The sequence below is a fragment of the Miniopterus schreibersii genome, assembly GCF_964146895.1.
Source record: "Miniopterus schreibersii genome assembly, chromosome: 12".
NCBI classification, from domain to species: Eukaryota; Metazoa; Chordata; class Mammalia; order Chiroptera; family Miniopteridae; genus Miniopterus; species Miniopterus schreibersii.
Genome location: NC_138112.1, coordinates 32,669,107 through 32,689,805, shown reverse-complemented (window position 1 = coordinate 32,689,805; position 20,699 = coordinate 32,669,107). Strand labels below are relative to the sequence as shown.

The 20,699-nt window shown below is 38.4% G+C and overlaps 1 protein-coding gene across 3 annotated transcripts in view; it reads right to left on the bottom strand.

The window, feature by feature from the left end:
* Positions 1 to 14,617, bottom strand: part of INTS4 (integrator complex subunit 4) — a 69,025-nt gene extending 54,408 nt beyond the window's left edge. For all 3 annotated transcript variants that reach the window (XM_081154543.1, XM_081154544.1, XM_081154542.1), the window contains exons 1-3: positions 14,466 to 14,617; positions 11,859 to 12,050; positions 2,043 to 2,160 (exon numbers count right to left, since the gene is read on the bottom strand). In XM_081154543.1, coding sequence (XP_081010669.1) covers positions 2,043 to 2,160; positions 11,859 to 12,050; positions 14,466 to 14,519 — 364 coding nt within the window. In that variant the 5' untranslated portion in view covers positions 14,520 to 14,617. The remainder of the gene's footprint in view (positions 1 to 2,042; positions 2,161 to 11,858; positions 12,051 to 14,465) is intronic.
* Positions 14,618 to 20,699: the final 6,082 nt, after the last annotated feature.

Sequence of the window (20,699 nt, the reverse complement as noted above, 5' to 3'; positions counted from 1 at the left end):
ATACACACACACACACATCTCCTCAGGTGAGGATTAAAAAAAGTCATTGGTCAAAATTCAATACAAGTACAATTTTGGTATAAAGATGTTTCTAACAAAATTTTTAAAAAGTTCTCAACTTCAGCCAATGAGCCACATATGTAAGATATTTGTTAACACTAAACAGTTGCACAATAAATAAATTTAGATTGTCTCTGAGTTCACTGGCCCTTTATTTCTCTCATAACCTCGAAAGTTTATAGACTAAATGTTGTCCAATATTTAAATAGTCACATTTGTTTATATACATATACCCCAAATGAAATAAAACTATTCTCTCAAACCACAACTAATTCAAACAAATTACAATATTTTCAGAAATAGCAATAAAAGGTTTCTTTCTTTATTTTTGCTATTAAGATTTTAGCCCTGGCAGGTGTGGCTCAGCAGTTAGAATGTCAGCCGGCCCACCAAAGGGTCACGGGTTTGATTCCAGGTCAAGGGCACATACCTGGGTTGCAGGTTCAATCCCTGGCCCCAGGTCAGGGTGCATGGGGGAGGTAACCAATGGATTTGTCTCTCTCACATCAATGATCAATGATCAATGTTTTTGTCTTTCTCTCTCTCCCTGTCCCCCTCTCCTTCCCTGCCTCCCTTCCACTCTCTCTAAAACCCAACAGAAAAAAATATCCTCGCGTGAGGATTCACCAAAAAAAAAAAAAAAAATTTTTTCCCTTTAATATGCCATGAGATATCTTTTTATTTAATCCTTTCTCGAGGATGTTTATTAATCTGAGAGACAGAGAGAAACACAGATGTGAGAGAGAAACATCAATGTGAGAAATATCGATCGGTTGACTTCCAGACATGCCCTGACCGGGGATAGAACCTAAAACCTAGGTATGTGCCCTGACCAGAAATCGAACCCACAACATTTTTGGTGTGTGGGATGACACTCCAACCAACTGAGCCACCAGGCCAGGATGGCCATGAGATATCTTGATTGTATATTTTATTTTATTTATTTTATTTTATTTTAAGAGGTATTACTATTTTATTATTTTAATTGTTCAAAATATTACAGATGTCCCCTTTTTTTCCCCATTGACCCCTTCCACCCCACACTATTGTCTGTGTCCATGGGTTATGTATATACCCATACAGACTCTTTGGTTAATCTCTCCCCACCCACCCACACCCACCTTCCCTGTGAGATTCGTCAGACTGATCCATGCTTGACTGTATATTTTATAAACTACTTTTCTTTTTAAAAAAATATTTTAAAATTGATTTTTAGAGAGAGGAGGGAGGACAGAGAGAGAGGGAAACATCTATGTGAGAAACATCGATCAGTTTCCTCCCACACCTACTTGATTGGGGATTGTACCCAAAACGTGGGTATGTGCCCTGACCAGGAATTGAAACCACCACTACCTTTCAGTACACAGGGCGATGCTCCAACCAATGGAGTCACACCGGCCAGGGCCAAAATACTTTTCTTTTTTATTTCTTTTTTAAATATTAAACTAACTCTATAACATAATCTTGTACATTAAAAAACAAAAACAAACCCAGACAAATGATCAAGAACATTAAAAAGGTGAAGTATTTTTCCATTTCACCTAAACACAGAAATAATGTTACTGGGCATCAACAAGGAACAAATAGAAAAAGCAACAACATGTGAGACCTGGGGGATGTCACTTTTATAGGGACTGAACTATGAGAGACCACACATGACCAGGAAAGCACCTCTCATGGCTTCTGAGTTAATGTGCAGTCAACAAAACATCACCTCTGTCCCACACTACTTAACCTTTAACAAGTTAATTAACTTCTCTGAACTTCAGTTTCCCCGCCTATAAAATAGGGACAATAACATCTATCTTCTATCATATGTAAAATACTTTAAGCATAGGTCACTTGGTAAATATATGTACATGGTTTTATCGAATCATCCTCAAATTCCTTTTGAATACCAACACAATATTTTGTTTTAAATTCTATACAAAAGGAACTAAAGATTTCTGCTCTAATTGTACAGCTTTTAAATTGCAACTTACTTTCATTCTGCAGGATGTTAATGGCATCATCCATAATACAGTCTGGTGAAAATCCTGCAGTCTTTGACAATAACCCCAATAATGATGCAATTTTCAGTCTCACAGATGGATCATTCTCCTGAAACAAAAGAAGCTATTATTACCTTGATGCTCTACTCTCAGCTAACCAAAAAGAGAACATGGGAAACTAACATTTCAAAAGAGATCCAATAATCCAAGTATTCTAAGGCTTTAATTTCATATGCTTCAGAAGAGAGAGCTTTCTTAATCCATATATTACAGCCAAGTACTGCAAAGTGAATGGGAACTTTTTTATGCCTTCCTCATGTATTAAATTCTAACCAGAAATGTGCTTTGGGGATTAAAAGTACCTTTCCTCTCCTGTGCAGTTAGACATGAGTTGCACCAACTTGCACTACCAACAATGGCCACCCAACATTGCTGCCAGCACCTTGCTCTTAGAGCCCCTGGAAATTGGGTGCTGCAGCTACCAATGCTATCACCAGAAAAAAAAATTTTCAATCTACTTGTTTTTTGGATCACCAGATCCTCATCAGAAGTTTGGGGCAGGTAAATCTAATTAACTGGGTCTAGGTCTTGTGCCTGGTCTCTAGGTATAGGACAAGCAAGACTAAGAAATGAGTAGTCTGGCCCTTTTAGTTTCAATATTGGGAGGTAGCCTCTAATTTGCACAAAGATTCCTATGGTGAGAAATTTCCCCCAAAGACAAAAGAACCATGTCTTTCTGTTTATCCCCTGTTCTCAAGTATGTAACACAGCATCCTAAGTTCCTAAACAGGTAACTAAGCACAATAAGGAGGCCTCAGCAGGAGAAGGAGCAATAGTTATAAAGTCAGAAGACCTAGAATCCTGGCACACCACTTACCATGTATATATAACCTTGGGAAAGTCATCTTGAAATACCAGTCCAGTATTAATATAATGATTGGAATGGAAGGCACAAAACTAGACAGAGAGATAGAGTAAGAGTATATTGCAAAGGTCCAGACAAAGACAATGGCAAGACTCACTTCTGATAAGGGCAGACTAGACAATTCAGACCCACATTCCTGCTGAGTAAACTAGAAAAGTACTAAGGATGCCAAAAAAGAAGAGTGTGTGTGTGTATTTGAAGGTATTAGAAAACTAAAAGATAAATGAAGAATTAAAGAATGAAGATCATATAAGGAAGGTAACAGACCCACGAAGGTTCACCTGGAATTGGGGGCTGCTTTTTCTTAAGGTTCTGCCAACTGGGGGAGGTGAGGGGATGGATGGATGAGAGGCAAAGTAAATAGTGCTTCAGACAGCCACGTGAGGCCAAGGGAGCAATGACTACAGTGTAAGGCTGAAGGTAGAAGGGGAAGCAGGGGCAGCCTAATAAATAATAAACCCCATTGGATTGGGACCTCAAAAGATACAACAATATAAGTACAGGTGAAACAAAAATACATAGACTTTGATAGGGACTGTAGCTCAGATCTGAATCATCTAAATTCCTGAAATAAGGTTTTTTTTACAGCGAAGGAAACCACCAACAACACAAAAGACAATCTACTGAATGGAAGAAGATACTTGCCAAAGATACATCTGATCAAGGGTTAATACCCAAAATTTATAAAGAACTCATATTACTCAATACCAAAAAAACCCAAACAATCCAATTAAAAAATGGGCAAAGGAACTGAATAGACACTTCTCCAAAGAGGACATACAGATGGGCAATAGACATATGAAAAGATGTTCAGTATCTCCACTAATCATCAGAGAAATGCAAATTAAAACCACAATGAGTTATCACCTCACACCTGTTACAATGGTTATCATCAATAAATCAACGAACAAGTGTTGGTGAGGATGTGGAGAAAAGGGAAACCTTGTGCACTTTTAGTGGGATTGCAAATTGGTGCAGACACTACAGAAAACAGTTTGGAGGCTCCTAAAAAAATTAAAAACAGAACTACCGTATGACTCAGCAATTCTAATTCTGGGTATTGATCCAAAAAAATACAAAACTAATTTAAAAAGATACATGCATTCCTGTGTTCACTGCAGCATTATTTACAATAGCCAAGATAAGTAACCTAAGTGTCCACTGACAGACAGATGCATAAAGAAAATGTGGTGTGTTTGTGCATACATATGTGTGTGTGTGTACACATATATACATATATATAAAATGAATACTCAGCCAGAAAAAAGAATAAAATCTTGCCATTTGCGACAACATGGATGGACCAAGAGGGTATTATGCTAAGTGAAATAAGTCCAACAGAGAAAGACAAACACTGTATGACCTCACTTTTATGTGGAAGCTATGAAAAAAAAACTTGGAAAAAGAGATCAGACTTACGGTTACCAGAGGTGGAGGTCATAGAGGGAGGGGAAATTGGAGGAATGTGATCAAAAGGTACAAACTTCCAGTAATAAAAAAATAAATACTAGGGATATACTATACAGCATAATGGCTATAGTTAGCAATGCAATAAGATATATAGGAAAGTTGTTAAGAGTGTAAATCCTATGAGTTCTCATCACAAGGAGAATTTTTTTCTTTTTTCTTTTCTTTTTATTGTATCTATATGAAATGACTGATGTTACCTAAACCTACTGTGGTAATAATTTAACTATATATGTAAATCACACCATCATTCTTATGCCTTAAACTTATACAGTGATGTATGTCAATTATTTCTCGATTAAACAAGAAAAAAATAAAAAATAAAGTAAGAATAACAAAGTCTCCTAGAGGGAAAAATGGAGAGTTAAAGTATACAATTATACTCACATGTAAGTCAGGAAGGTGGATAAATGGAGTTAAAAATGCTTGCACTGTCCAAAGAACATAAAAGTACCATTTAATATTTGACCTTGAAAAGTCAAGAGTTCATGTTGTAATATCTAGGTTAACCAGTAAAAGAAGTGTAAAAGGATGTATAACTCCCAAGCTAATAAAGAGAGATGGAAGAGAGAATCTAAAGGATGTCAAGAAAGAGAGAAAAAAAGAACACTGAGTGTATAAGACAAACGGTAAGCATTAAATAAAAGGGTAGGTTTAAACTCACATATATCTATAGCTACATTAAATGTAATGAAGTACTTCAATTAAAAAATAAAAATTGTCAGATCAGATTTAAAAAACAACAACAACAACTAACCACATGTTGTTTACATGGCTCATATCTAAAACAAAAAGCTATCAAAATGATTAAAATAAAAGCCAGAACTGGGCATGCCATGTAAACTTTAATCAGGAGATAGGTGGTATTGCTATAGTAATATCACACAAAGCCATTATTTGCTCATATGTTGCTTGTAAAAAAATCCAAAATAATCTATGCAGAATTTATTAAAATTATTACATAAACGTAGCAAGGTTGTTAGATATAAGATTATTAAACAAAAATCAATTGCATTGCCAGGCCGGAGTGGCTCAGCAGTTGAGCATCGACTTATGATCCAGAAGATAGCGGTTCAATTCCCAGTCAGGGCACATGCCTGGGTTGTAGGCTCAATCCCCAGTAAGGGGTGTGCAGGAGGCAGCCAATCAATTACTCTCTCTCATTGATGTTTCTATCTCTTTCTCTCTCTGAAATCAGTAAAGACATATTTATAAAAAGAAAAATCAACTGCATTTCTGAATATCAGCTATAAACTCTTAGAAAATAAAAAATTTTTAATATATTATTTACAATAACATTAAACATTAAATATATGGGAATAACTAACAGAAAGATGTACAAAACCTTTATGCAAAAAACTATAAAACAGTATTAAAATAATAAGGGTATACCGTGTTCATGGATAGGTCAAAATTGTAAAATGTCGATCCTTAAACTCCCTCTGGACTACAGAGTTAATGCAAAATTCTAATAAGATTTTTCTGTTTGGGAACAGAATTTTACAAGCTTATTTCAAAATTTATAAAGAAATGAAAATATCAAGAATAACTAAAATATTCTTAAAGAAGAGCAAGGTGGGAGAGCTTGTCCTATCAGATGTCAAAGTTATTATAATGTTATGCTCAAACAGCATGGTATTGGCATAAGAATAGACAAAGCCCTGAAACATACCTTTCACATCTAGACACTTGATTGACAACTAAGGTGGTACTGCAGAGCAATGAGGAAAGAACATTCTTTTCAATAAAAGGTGCTGAGACATTTGGATTTCTATAAACCCAAGCAACATACACAAATCAATTCCATGTGTGAAAAGCAAATAATAAAGTTTCTAGAAACAATGTAGCAAAATGTCTTAATAAGCTCAAAAGAGACAAACCCTTTTTATATCAGACAAGAAAAACACAAAATATAAATGAAAAGACTATCAAATTAGTCTATATTAAGAACCTCTTTTCATCAAAATATAACATTAAGGGACTGGAAAAGGAGAAAACATTTATAACACATATAGCCATTAAAGAACTTGTACCCATAAATGTCTATTCGCTATGTTGTAAGCCGGAAACTAATATAATATTGTATGTCAACTATAATTGAAAAAAAATTATTATCCAAAATCAAGGAGAAAAAAACTTGTACCCTGTACCCAGAATATAAAGAATTCCCACAAAGCAACAAGTAAAATAATAAACCAAGTAAAAATAGGCAAGAGACATAAATAGGCATTACCCAAAAGGATATATGAATGGTCAATTAAACATATTAAAGTTGCTCTGCTTCATTAGTAAACTAAGGAATGCAAATTAAGGCCACGAAGATATACTACACATCCATAAGAACTGTCAAAAGAAAAAAGATGGACAATTCTGTTGACAAGCATGTGGAGCAATTGGAATTCTCATACAGTACTAACAAGAGTGTGAATTGGTACTACCAATTTGGAAAACAGTTGGCTCAGTAATTCTACTCCCAGGTATTTACCATACAGAAATGCAAGCCACATATACTAAGAGAGCTATACAGAAATGTTCATGAAAGTATTTCTTATAATAGTTAAAAACTGGGACAACCTAAATATCTATCAGTAATAGAATGGAAAAATAAATTATGGTACATTCATACAATGAAATCTTATACTGTGGTAAAAATGAATGAACTATAGCTATAGTCAACAATGTAAATGAATCTCACAAACAGGATTTTAAGTAAAAACCACACATGAAAAGATACATATTGTATTCTCTAATTATATGACATTTAAAAAAAATGACAAATCATTGTTTTTAGGGGTGTAGGTTTAAATGGTAGTTACTTGGATTACTGAGGTCAACAGTAGAAACAGAGAGGTAGCTGGCCTCGAGAGATATTTAGAAGGTAAAATCAACAATACTTGGTGAGGAAGGAAATATGGGAAGAGGAAAGGGTGAAGATGAGGAAGATATAAAGGATCTTCTCAGGTTTCTGATTTAAGAGTCTATATTAATGAGTTTTTAATTTAGCTCTCCTTTTAGCTGTTCACATACAGTACCTGGCAAAGCATTTTACCTATTAGAGGGAAAAAAGAAATGCAATAATATGTTAAATATATTATTATTCAGAAATGCTAAATATTTTTTTAAAAAAAGTCTATATTAATGGCAGTGCCACCATTTCCTGGAGAATGGAAGGAGATACTGATTTCAGTTTTGAATAGAAATAAAAAGCCAATTCTTTTATTGACTTGAAATCATTGAAATAACATCACAGAATCAAGTAATTGTCTTTCAGAGACAATGGACTAGTCAAATACCCTAATCTTGCAGTGAGAGAGAATAGGAGAAGAGCTATATAGCTTTTCAATGGTCTGGAATGGAGTCACAGACCTCCCAAACACAAGGGAGCTGCAGAAAGCAGAAGTAGTAAACTTAGCAGGTAAGAGGGAGGCAAAAAGGAAAGAATGGGAATAAAAGGAATACAAGAGTATCTAGCCTAGAGACATTCTTTATCCATCTGGATACTTTATTCAAGTTCTTCTCTCTCAAACAATCCCCTACTACCCCTTCTACTGAAACACATAAATCATTTCCTTTGCACCTATGCTTAAAACAAACTGCCTCCAGGGAAGCCCTCTCTAATAACTGCTCTTCTCACCATTAAAACTGTCTTGGTTCAGGCTTTCAAATTGCTTCAGACTTATCAGTCTCCTAGTTGGTCACTTTAACTCCTGTCTTGCCCTCATCCAACTCCTTCATCCTGCATACTGTGCACAGAGTGACATGTCTAAAACAAAACCCACAAAGTAGAGCACAAGACCCTTCAGCATCATACCCCTTTCAATCTTTCTAGTCTTATCTCTTAAAGAGCTCTCAACCTAAAATCTATACCAGCCCAACTTCTAACATTACAGGCTATTTCCCATCTCCATGCCTTTGCTCACAACTGCTCCTTTTCTCTAAAATGCCTTTCCTCCTGTTTTCCAAATGGCCAAAAATCTGTTTTTTTAAGACTCACTGCAAGCATCACTACTATTAAATAATGCTTTTCTAGGCCCATGCTCCCAAATAGAAATGATTACCCTCTTCTTTGAGGCAACATCATAACCTGCCTCAGATTTCAGAGCACCTATAATCCTGTATTATTATCCATTTATTGTCTTACCTACCCAATTAAGCTCAGATCAGGGGTCATCTATTCATCTCTGTATTGCCAATGTGAAGCACAAAGCCTACCACAGAATTAATATTCAGAATATTTTGAGTGAATGAAAAAAATGAACAAATAAGTAACTTCAGCCCTTACTGTCTATATGCAACATATATTATTTGGTCTGCCAACTACACTTCCAGCCCCTAGGGGATAAGGAGCATGTCTCATAGTTGTACATCCTCCCCAGCAACTAGCACAGTCGTGTAATGAAGAGCCCCTCATCATTCAGATGCTGCCTAACCACAGACAGGCTTAGAGAAGAAAAGCAGAAGTCAAGGTAATTTATCTACTAAAATACCAGATACCACATTTCTGCACAAAACAGGCAAAAGGGTAAACAAATGCTATGGCCATCAGTCTAGAAGTGGACCCATTTGGCATCCCTCCCTCATTTCTTTTGTAGCTAGAATCAGCTAGACCAATGTAAGCAGCATGACCTGGTTAAAGAGCATGGGGTCTGATATCAGAACACCTGAATTCAATTTTTTTTAGACATGATAATGGTATTGTGATTGTTTTAAAAGAGTCTTTATTGTTCAGAGATACAGAGTGAAATTTATGAATAAAATGATAAAGATGCCAAGGATTTTTTTCCCACAAGAATCTGGTGGAGACAGTCAGAGTAGAGGAAGTGGAAATGGACAGTGAGGATGGAGAGGGCTGGGAATGAAACAAGCTTGGCCATGAAATGATAATGGTGAAAGCTGGATAATGGGTACATGGGAATTAAACTATTCTCTCTACGTGTACATATGCGTGTGTGTGTGCGTGCGCGCATATACATATATATATATCTATCTTATATATATATATATATATGTATGTATGTATGTATGTATGTATGTATTTGAAATGTTCCATAACAAAAAGTTCAGGGGGGGAAAACACCCTACATTCAAATCCAGACCCTCCATTTACTTATCTGGGTGACCTTGGATACTAAACTATTCTAAATCTAGTTCCTTATCTGGAATTCAGGGATAACAATAATGTTGCCATCAGGATTAAATAAACTGTTACATGTGGAAAGAGCTTTATAAACTCCAACAAGCTATATTAAATGCTAACTGCTCTTAGAAAAATTATTACAGATGATTATTGGTAATAGAGTTATATTAGTACATAGTAATAATAATTGGTAAGTAGTGCTTTAAAATAGGGGGATAACTAAAATAGATCACTAAGAGACTAGAAAGTTCTTGAGAGCAGAATTCTGATTTCACTCATGTAAAACATGAGGGAAACATTTATTAAGCACCTACAATGTTCCTCTACCTTGCCAGGCACTAGGACAGTAATTAATAAATTTGTAGTCTCTGAATTTAGGGGCTCAAAGTCTGACACACAGACAATAGCAAGAGCTAATAAATGTGCTAACAGGATACTGTCCAGTGCCCAGAACAATGCCCGATATATAATAAGCAATTTTTAATTGAGTAAAAAGTATCACAAAAGTATTCATTCCATCAAATATTTATTTCACCACACACTGTTTAAAAAAACAAACAAAAATGCTGCTAAAGCACAGTTTACGTTCCAGTATGAGGAAACGGACAAGGTAAAATTAAATGAGAAAAACATTTAGAATATTAAAAGATGGTAAGTGCTATGGAGAAAACAAAATCAAGGAAGGAGGCTAGGAAGTGCTGGGGGGGAGGACAGGCAGTTTCAATTTCAAATAAAGGGATAGAGGAAGGCCTTAACGAAAAAGTGGTGTCTGAGCACAAAGACTTGAATGAAGTGTGGGAAGCAGACATATGAACATTTAAGGGAAGTGTTCCAGGCAGAAGACAACGTAAGTGTAAAGACTCTGAGGAAAGAATATTCTTGGCAGTGAAAACAGCAGATCAGATTAGAGGGCAGGGGCAGGGAGAGGGGTTCTAAGTTGAGGGAGCAGCATGTGAAAAGGCACTGATTTCTGAAAACACACAAGGTCTTTGGAAAACTGCAAATATTCTGATTGAGCTAGAATATTATATATGTAAAGAAAAGGACCTTTATATGACAGACATAAAAGATTTAAATAAAGATAGTTTATGGAAAGAAGGGAGATTGAAGAAAAAAAGATAAGCTTTTGCAAGGTAGGACTTCAAGACATTATATGCATCCTGGCAGATACAATATGAAATACAAATCATCTATCTATAAAACATTCTTAAAATTCTCAAAAATATGCTTAACCTGAATCTAACAAATAGATCTAACTTGTAGTTAGAGTAAATACAGAGAGGAGATAGAGGAGCAAATTAACACCCAAGGAAGGAAATAAATTCAGAAAACAAGACATTTTACAAAACAACTGACTGAGTTTCTTCAACAGGTCAATGTCACCAAACTAAAAAAATTCTTCTAAATTTAAAAAAGAGCAAATGCCATGTATGGACACTGTCTGCATTTTTATTTGAACAAATCAATTATAAAAGCATATTTTGGGAACTAAAGAAATATGAATATGGACTAGTTGATGACATTAAATAATTATTTAGTTTTACTTGATGTGACTAGGTGGTTATCGTTGTTTTTTATAGTTCCTTTTTAAGAGATATTTACTGAATTATTTAGGCAAAAATATTTTATATATATATATATATATTTTTTTTTTAAATATATCTTTATTGATTTCAGAGAGAGGAAAGGAGAGGGAGAGAGAGAGATAGAAACATCAATGATGAGAGAGTCATTGATTGGCTGCAGCCCACAACCCGGGCATGTGCCCTGCCTGGGAATCGAACCCTGATCGCTTGGATCCTAGGTCAACGCTCAACCGCTGAGCCACGCCCGGCCGGGCAAAATATTATATTTTTTAAACTTCAGGAAAACAAATAGAGGGAGCAAATTTGGCAAAATATTTATAACTGTTTAATTCCAGAGATGGGTATTTGGCGCTGCATGTGCGTAGGCTGAAGGAGAGCACTGGAGGCAGGTATATCAGTGCACAGTATTTACCTAGTGACCATCCAGGGTGCTGAGTTTTGTGGTAGAGGAAGGGGAAGTCTGGAAAAGCCAGCAGAAACCCTGGGTCAACCGAGGGCTCTAAATACTGTAAGCTTCTGAGGACAGGATTTACATCTTTTTTATCTCTATCCACAATGCCTAGTACATGGAAGACACTCAGTAAAAGATTGCTGAATAAGTGCTTTCTTGTCTATTTTGCAACATTAACCCATTCTGCAGACATGATACAATTCTTATACATATTCCCACCAGGTCCTCAAAACCATCTTACCTTATAATAATGTTCCAAGAGAATCCTGACTACTCCTTCCACACTTTCTGCCTCAACAGGCTTCCTGGCAAATTGAAGTAGGTACTGCAAAGCATCTGCTGGAGAAGTAGCTTTACATAGATCTATGTGGAGTGCTGCAGATTTACTTGGTTTTGTTAGACGGAGTTTCTTAGTAGCAATTTCCTCCTGCTGCTGCAAAGAGATAAAAAAGTTAAGACATGAAAATCTAACTGAAAACACAGAGTCTGCAAATTTTACTTCACCTCATTTGATGGAAATAATTTGCCCTTATACCAAATAATGTACTCAGGTAATAGACCTAGCCTTAGGACAAAGCAGTGTTATGAATTGGAAAAAGAGCCCTGAATTAGAGACAAGACTATGAGCCCCAATTTTGCTTTTCACTAACTCCTACAACTCTGGGCAGGTCACTTAGTTTTTCCAAGTCTCCATTTCTTTCTCTGAAAAGTAGGTCCACTAACATTTTGTTCTGCCTATCATGGCATGATAAAAAGACCAGGGGCTTTGAAGTCAGGGGAATTTGGTTTCAATAACCACTTACCCATTTCCATCCTATTCCACACAAATTCAGTCTTCAGTGTTATCTGAGCTGAAGTTAGCTCAAAAGCTGAAAGTATTTTTTCCCTAAAGAGTGTATAAAGGGGAGGACAAACCAATATGTACAACCGATCAACCTCAATAACATTTTAGTGAGCCAGGCCCTATAGTCTATCGAGCAGATACAAAAATGAACCAGACATTATCTCTGACCTCAAAGAGCCCAGACTAGTAGGAAGACATGTACACCTAGTACAACTGAGTGATAGCTACAAATAGATAAGTACAACCAAGTACCAAAGAAGCAGGGGGGGAAGAGACTAAACTCTTGCTGAGGTTTCAATTGGGTCTTGAAGCAAAAATATAAGCCCACTGGGTGGAGAAGAAAAAAAAAGGGAAAAATGATAACCATTTTACCTAAAAGAGACAACAGGTACAAAAGTTTGGAGATGGGCAAACACATGGCATGCTAAAGGAGGGATGAGTAGTCTTAAGAAGTGTTGGAAAGAAAGTGACACTGCACAACAAAATGATTGTACTTGATGCCACTGAACTGGTTAAAATGGTAAATTTTATATTATGTATGCTCTACCACAATTTTTTTTAAAGTAGGCAAGGAAAACAGAGCCAGAAAATTCCAGAAAGCAAGCCACAGAAGAGGGAGCTCTGTAAAACTTTCCTTAATCTTGACTAATTCTAAAAGTTTAGGAAAACTAACTTCACATAAAGAGGAGCCAAAAAAAAGTGTCAAGATTAAATCTCAAAGTTATTTAAAAAAAAAACAACAACAAGAATAAGGAGCAGAATCACTTGCGTAAAGACAATGGGAATATGCTACGAAGATGAGTCCACAAAACAAAAAAGAAGGAATACTGTCAAATCATGAAGGGCTAGGGAGTTTGGCTAGGGAATTTTTATGGAAAGAGGGGGCTGAAAAAGAAGACCTGATTTGTCAGTGCAATTATCTCTCTGTAGTATAAATCACATATATGCTGTTCTCTCTCCCACTAGCCTATAAGCTCCTAGGGGACAGGGGCCCTAATGTGTATTGGACACTGTAGCTCAACAACTTTCACTATACCTGTTGCATAGTAACCATTCATTCCCTCAGTTAACTTGTTGAAGGAATGAATGAAATGTTTAAGGATCCTGCTGGGTGGTCTAAGTCTTGCTACTACTCTACAAGTAGACGGATCTAAGGGCGGTCTGTGGCTCTAAGGCTGCTACTGATCCACTGGCATCCACTGGGAGCTTGTCAGAAATACAGATTATTGCCTCACCTCCCCCGCCGGAATCTACATTTTAATAAGATCCTCCGGTGATTAGTTTACACATCAAGTCTGTGAAGCATGACAGAAGGGATGTCTTGGGATCAACTTCTACTTTAGCGACATCTACGAGGCGGCATACGGGGAGAATCACTGATTGTTCCGACAGAGGCTGGGCCACCAGTCCTTAAGCAAGTCCAGAGGAGGAAGGTGCTGCCTTCCCTCCTGGGTGAGATGTCCCACCAACGCAAAGTTCCACAGCCCCATGAAGCCTGGGACCCTCGCCAGCTTTGACTGGGGTTTGAGGATTTCCATAGACTTCTCTTCCAACCCCTTAGAGCTCTGCACACAGCCAATTCATCCGAAGGGCACTTTTTTTTTTTTTTTTTTTTTGGTAACGGACGTGGGGTGGGGGACTCCGCCACTAATTGGTTCCGTGTCCTCGTACCCGCTCCAGAAGTTTCTAAGTGCACATCTGTCAAACGACAGATATAATGTAACCTGAATAAAATAACGGATAAGATATTCTCATAAATTGTAAAGCGTTTTTTTTGTTTCTGCTAATATTTTTTTTTTTAAGTGCCAGACTGCACAAATTAGTTAATCATATTAACAGTAGCGGCAAACGAACACGCCCACTAAAGTGTGCCCTCAAACAGCCTATCAGAGTAGTCGGCGCTCATCTCAAGTTCGTGGCGCACTTTCTGGGAAAAGTGCCTACGGCGTAGATAACCTTCCCCAACCCACTACCCGTCCGGGGACTTTTCCTTCCGGAGCTTACCTGAACCACCTTAGTAAATTCCTCGTACACCCGCTTCTTAAGGTGCGCCGCCATCGCTGCCCGCGGACCTTGTCAGCTTCCGTACTTGATGAAGGAGGCGGGGCAAAGGAATCGGAAAACCTGCAGAGGCCGGAGAAACCCTCCACCGTCCCACAAGGCAGTGGGATCCCAAGAAAGACCGGCCGCTTCCGGCTGCTTGACTGCCCCGCCGCAGGACGTCGGCATTTGGCCGACCGCCTACGCCCCATGCGCAGGAGAAACGGAAACGAGAACGTAGCGCGGAGGGGGCGGAGCCTCTGGAGACGGGTGAGCCAATGGGAGCTTTTGGGGGCTTGCCGGTGGTCTTAAAGCGTCCTAGAGGCTGGCACCAAACCGAGCGAAGGGAGGAAGGAAGCGCGAGGTAAGTGAACCAGGGCTAGAAGCAAAACCCGGTGCTGCGTAACGATTTTGAACACCGAGGTAATGGAAAGAGGCCGAGTTAACGGAAAGAAGCGGAGCTGACGTTCCCATCATCATTGCTGTACACAGTGTGTGCTGCTTGTATCTTCCCTGAGTTTTCCGTTTGGACACACTGCGCTACCCCTCGCCTAGCCCGGGGTGCTTTTTCCTGCTTCTTTACTCCAGTTGTTCAAAAGCTGCCCATCCTTTAAGGAATCAACCCCTCCTCCGATAGCTACGGTGGAGTGGAAAGAATCCTCAGGCCAAGGGTCAAGCAACATAGTTTCAGACTACAACTGGCACTTAATAAAAAGTAGCCTCCACTGCAGACGGTCTGGTAACACCTGACAAATGTTGTGACAATGGAATGAGATAGTGCAAAAACAGTTCCCACAATGTGTAGTTCTTGTGTTTGTGTTGTTAAATCCAAAGTAATTTTACATCCTACATTAAACTTCAGCTGTTCGTTGTTTCGTCTTTCAAAAGAGTTAATGTGAGATGCTTAGAAAAGGCAGCAGGCCTGAAACGAATACAAAATAATATTGAACGTAAAGTAATTGAAAAAGAAAAAAAAAGCAGGATGTGGTCGGTACAGAAGACCCAAGAATGCATTAAAAGATGATCTTTATTTACCCTCAAGGTCCTACAGTATAATGGGGAAGGGAGACACCCAAGCTGATAATTAGTGGGCATCCAAAGTGTGCTGGGTAACAGGAATGTGGTTCAAACAGACCGAACTCCTTCAGGATGTCTCAGGGAAGTTTTACTTAGGGAAGGATTTTTAATCTGGATTTAAAATACAGGCATATCTTGGAGATATTGCAGGTTCGGTTTCAGGCCACTACAATAAAGCAAATATTGCAATAAAGCAAGTCACATGAACTTTTGGTTTACCAGTGCATATAAGTTATGTTTATACTTTACTGTAGTCTAAGTGTGCAGTAGCATTATGTCTTAAACAATATACTGCCTTAATTTAAAAATAATTTATTGCTTTAAAAAAAAAAAGCCGTTATCTGAGCCTCAGGCAAGTACTAATCTTTTTGCTGGTGGAGGGTTTTCAATTTGTAAGAAACAAAATAAAGTGAAGGACAATAAAACAAGCTATGCCTATGGTAAATTTTTCAGAAAGAATGGCATCCCAGACCACAGAGACTACCACATATACAAATCTATTGAGCTAAATGAAAAACACTTAGCAAACAGTACCTTTAATAAATGTTAGCAGCTATTATTATTATCATTACCATATTCTATCAAATCTGAGCTGCCAGGAATTGTAAAGAAGACCACTTTTTATGTAACAAGAAAAAGTGATGAAATTAAAAACAGCAGTTTCTTATTGCTTAGATCTCTTTGTATCCTGTCATATTGCTGTGGTTCCACTCATTATGTGCACATAAAAACTTTTCAAGGCAATTTATAGGGTAATCTCTTTGAAGATGCATTAAATGGCAATTGAAAACAACATGAACTGCTATGACCCAGCCTATATACAAAAACCTGGCCAACAGCAATCTTAAACTGTGACCTGATTTCAGAGATGTTAAATGTGCACCTAAGCATTAATGATACAAAGTTTATCATTATTATTGTTAGACCTGTGGCTGCACTCAGAAAGCCAAAGGAAATTCACTTCATATTAAGAGTAGAGTGCATACAGGGAGCAGGGAGGAGCAGTAAAAATAAAGTTGAAAAGCTGAGGCCAGATTGGTGGAGAAACGAGAACATTTCACATTCTTTAATTTTTTTGTCATATTTGTGATGCTAAGGTTTTTATTTTCTCATAACTAAATCACATTCTTTAATTTTGAAATGAAAAATTCTTTAGTGAATTGACATTTTCCATTGACTTTCATTATTGCACATGAGAACACAATAAGATGCCCCAGTGAATCCCTTGGGCTTCAGATAGAGTCCTCCTTGTCCCTATTGTATAACAGCAACTCAATTTCCCTTTGGAAATTAGGGTCAGTCCCTCAGACTGGCATAGTAACCCCTTCTCTGCGTGTTTGCTCAGCAAGAACAGCCCTTTATGACCAGGGACCATCTCATTACATGTTCCAACGTAATAAAACAATGACTGTGTTCTTTAGTGGAAAGAAGTGTTCCTCCCTTGGGGACTAAGCACTCCTAACTCACTGAACCCAAGAATTCATAAGTGAGTTACTAGGTGTGAAAGTGACAAGAACCACTCCTAACTCCATCCCTTAGTTCCCAAACTCATGTTCTAACTGTGGGAGAAACAGTATTATATTTTAGCTGTAGTATAGGCAGTGATTTTCAACCTTTTTCATCTCATGGCACACATAAACCAATTACTAAAATTCTGTGGCACACCAAAAAATATATTTTTTGCGGATGCGACAAAAACTAGGTATAATTTTGGTTCATTCACACCGGATGACTGCTGTTGTGTGGCTGTTGTTTGTTTATTTGACAACCTAAGGGAAAAGAGGTCACTACCCCTGACTAAATAGTCAGGTATTGCATGTTTTAAAAATTCTTGTGGCACACCAGTTGAAAATTGCTGGTATAAGGCATATACCACAAACCTGTAAAGACAGCACCCCAAATTCACAATGTGTTGTCTCTCAGCCAGCAGTATAACTGAGTCTGCAAAAGGTCATTACACTGTTTTTATAATAGCAACTACATCTGAATGATGGGGTACCTGGAAAGACCAATGAGTTTCTTTGCCAAACTTATTTCACCATAAAATAAGCTCCTTAACCAGAAGCAATGTGTGAAATAACATGAAAATGAATAGGTAACCACGAATGGTAGGGCTGACAGAAACATTGCAGTTAGGCGTAATAGGGTTCTCAAGGAAAACAGAACCAACAGGAGAAAGAGAGAGATATTAGGCTACCATAACAGAATACATAGACTGAGTGGCTTACAAACAACAGAAATTTATTTCCCACCGTTCTGGAGGCTGGGAAATCCAAGACCAAGGTATCAAGGTCAGGCAGGCCCAACTGGCATGGCTCAGTGGTTGAACGTTGACCCATGAACCAGATCATGGATTAATGCCCTGCCAGGGCACGTGCTGGCTTTCATGCTTGATCCCCAGTAGGGGGTGTGCAGGAGGCAGCCAATCGTTGTTTCAAATCCCTCTCCCTTCCCCCGCCCTAAAATCAATAAAAACATTTTTTAAAAAAATAGTTATGTTTTCTTAATTGTATTATGGATTGGAAGTTGGAGGGAGAGGTTGGAATTACCTTTGTTTAATAAACTAGTTTGGTAAGTTGTTTAGGAAGAGAGTCTGATCCTAAGGGATGCAGGCTAGAGCCAGAGCAATAAAAAAGGTAACTGGAACATGGTCTTCTGGCAAATGACAGAGCTGGTGGAAACTTGGCATGCCTCTAAAGTCTGTTTGGAATTGGCACACCAGCACTTCCACACATAGTCCATTGGCCAGATTAAATCATAGGCTGAGCAGGAAGTCAGTGGAAGGGGGGCAATTACTCCCACCTACTGAGAAGCATGTCAAGAACAGGGAGGGAAGAAAGCATAGGAAACAAACACAATCTACTTGTGAAAAGCCCCTAGCGATGTGGGCAACTGGCACACTTTTAAGAATAGATTTGTCCAATATTCAATTTGAAATTATTTGCATTTGCATTGTAAACTCTCTCCTCTTTTTTTGTTTGTATTTCCCATAGTCTGCTATGTGCACAAATAGCTCATGGGAGTGGAATCTGTAAAAATTAAGAAAAAGATCTGAGTCCTGGCCAGTAGCTCAGTTGGTCAAAGCATCATCCCGATATACCAAGGTTATGGGTTCAACCCCCGGTCAAGACACATAACAAGAATTAACCAATGAATGCATAAATAAGTAGGACAAGTCGATGTTTCTCTCTCTCTCTCTCAAATCAAATAAAAAGGAAAGAAAAAGATCTGAGTGTTAAATCTGGGTGAGCATTGTGCAGAACAGCAACAACAGGTTCAAGACATCAAGATGATCCCTGTGCTGAATGAATGCAGCAGGAGCAGAGAACCAGAGCTGCCCAGGAGAAGAAAGCCCTCCAGGAGTGTGCAGAAATCTTAGGGGAGGACATTGACTCTTCCATAATTCATGAACTTGAGAGTATAAGCAATTCTGCTTACATCTTAAGAAGCAGGGTGTGTCCTTGGAATCTAAACTTGTAATTACCAATCAAAGGGTATGAACTCTTTTTCAGGCACTTGGTAAATAATGTTGAATTGCTTCATGATAAAAAGTTCAAATAGACATTCAGGATTTTTTTCCACTTTAAATTGTCAGGTGTATTAAATACCAAAGAAGGAAAACATAAAACAAGTTTTGAAAATAAAAAATATACAGACACAGTTACTAAATTGTAATGCTTGTTGAAAATGACTTTGTTCTGAGCAATTTTATGTTTAAATTTTTTTGTTAATCCTCACCTGAGGATATTTTTTCCATTGATTTTTAGAGAGAATGGAAGGGTGGGAGTGAGAGCAAAGAGAGAGAGAGAGAGAGACAGAGAGACATCGATTGGTTGCCTCCCTCATGCGCCCCAACAAGGGCGGGGGATTGAACCTGCAATCCAGGTATATGCCCTTGGTCAGAATTGAACCCAGGACCCTTTGGTGCAAGGGCTGAGGCTCTACTACTGAGCCACATTGGCCAGGACTTATGTTTAAATTTCAAACTCCCTGACTCAGTATTAATTTCTTAAACTTTGACAGTTAAACTTGACCTTCAGTCCTGGGGAACCCAGGATGGCTAGTCAGCCTTCTAAGCAGGGAAGGGGGTCAACTCTCCCAGACCTGGACTTGGAGAAGGATGAGTGTCTACATGTGTCCTCCTTAGAGTTATGTTTTAGGTTGACAAAGCAGAAATTGAAACAGAATCTCCTGTGCAAGTCATTTGTCGATGATGTGCTTTCAGGAAGGGGTGTGAGGGAAGCAGGATAGTGCAGAAGGAAAACGCTAAGCAAGAACGTGGTGTCAGATGATGACTGACTTCAGTCTGATCCCACAAGGAGCTCTGGAACAGGAATTGTACCAGAGTTGGTTCCTCCTTGAGTTTCTGATTCAGTAGGCTGAGGTGGAGGAGAGAGAATTTGTATTTCTAAAAAGTTCCAGGTGTTGCTGCTGGCCCAGGGACCACACTTTGAGAAACACTTCTAGAGACAGGACAGCTGTGAGGCTTTAGCAGCCAACACTCACAGCATCTGGGAAAGAAGATCTGAGCGGCATCTACTACAGGTACTAACTTGGCACCTTTCTCATCATGAAGGCACACACCTGGGCCAGAGGACTGGCCCACAGGCTGAAGCTGGGTAAATCGTGTTTTTAGGTCAGACTATCTAGATTCATCGTATCCTGTTATATTCCTGTTGACATCCTGCATCTCCAGCCAAAGCATTTTTGAAACATTCCAACTCATCTCAGCCTTGCTATCAGACTTCAAGGGGAGGGTCTGGCAGGTACTTGAGGCTTTAAAGAGAGAACAGCTACAGCCCTAGCCGGTTTGGCTCAGTGGTTAGAGCATTGGCCTGCCCGTGGAAGGGTCTCTTTTTGATTCTGGTCAAGGGACCTCGGTTTTAGGCCTGATCTTCGGCTGGGAGGCAATGTTGTGTCTCTCTCACATCTATGTTTCTCTCTCTCTCTCCCTTCCACTCTCTCTGAAAAGCAATGGGGGGAAAATATCCTTGCATGAGGATTATAAAGAGAGAGCAACTGCACTTGACTAGGGATTTACAGTGGAGGCGTTGCAATGAGTGGAATGTCCTCAAGGGGGAGGTAAATATTTGGGGGCAAGCTTTGTAGACCACCCTGGAA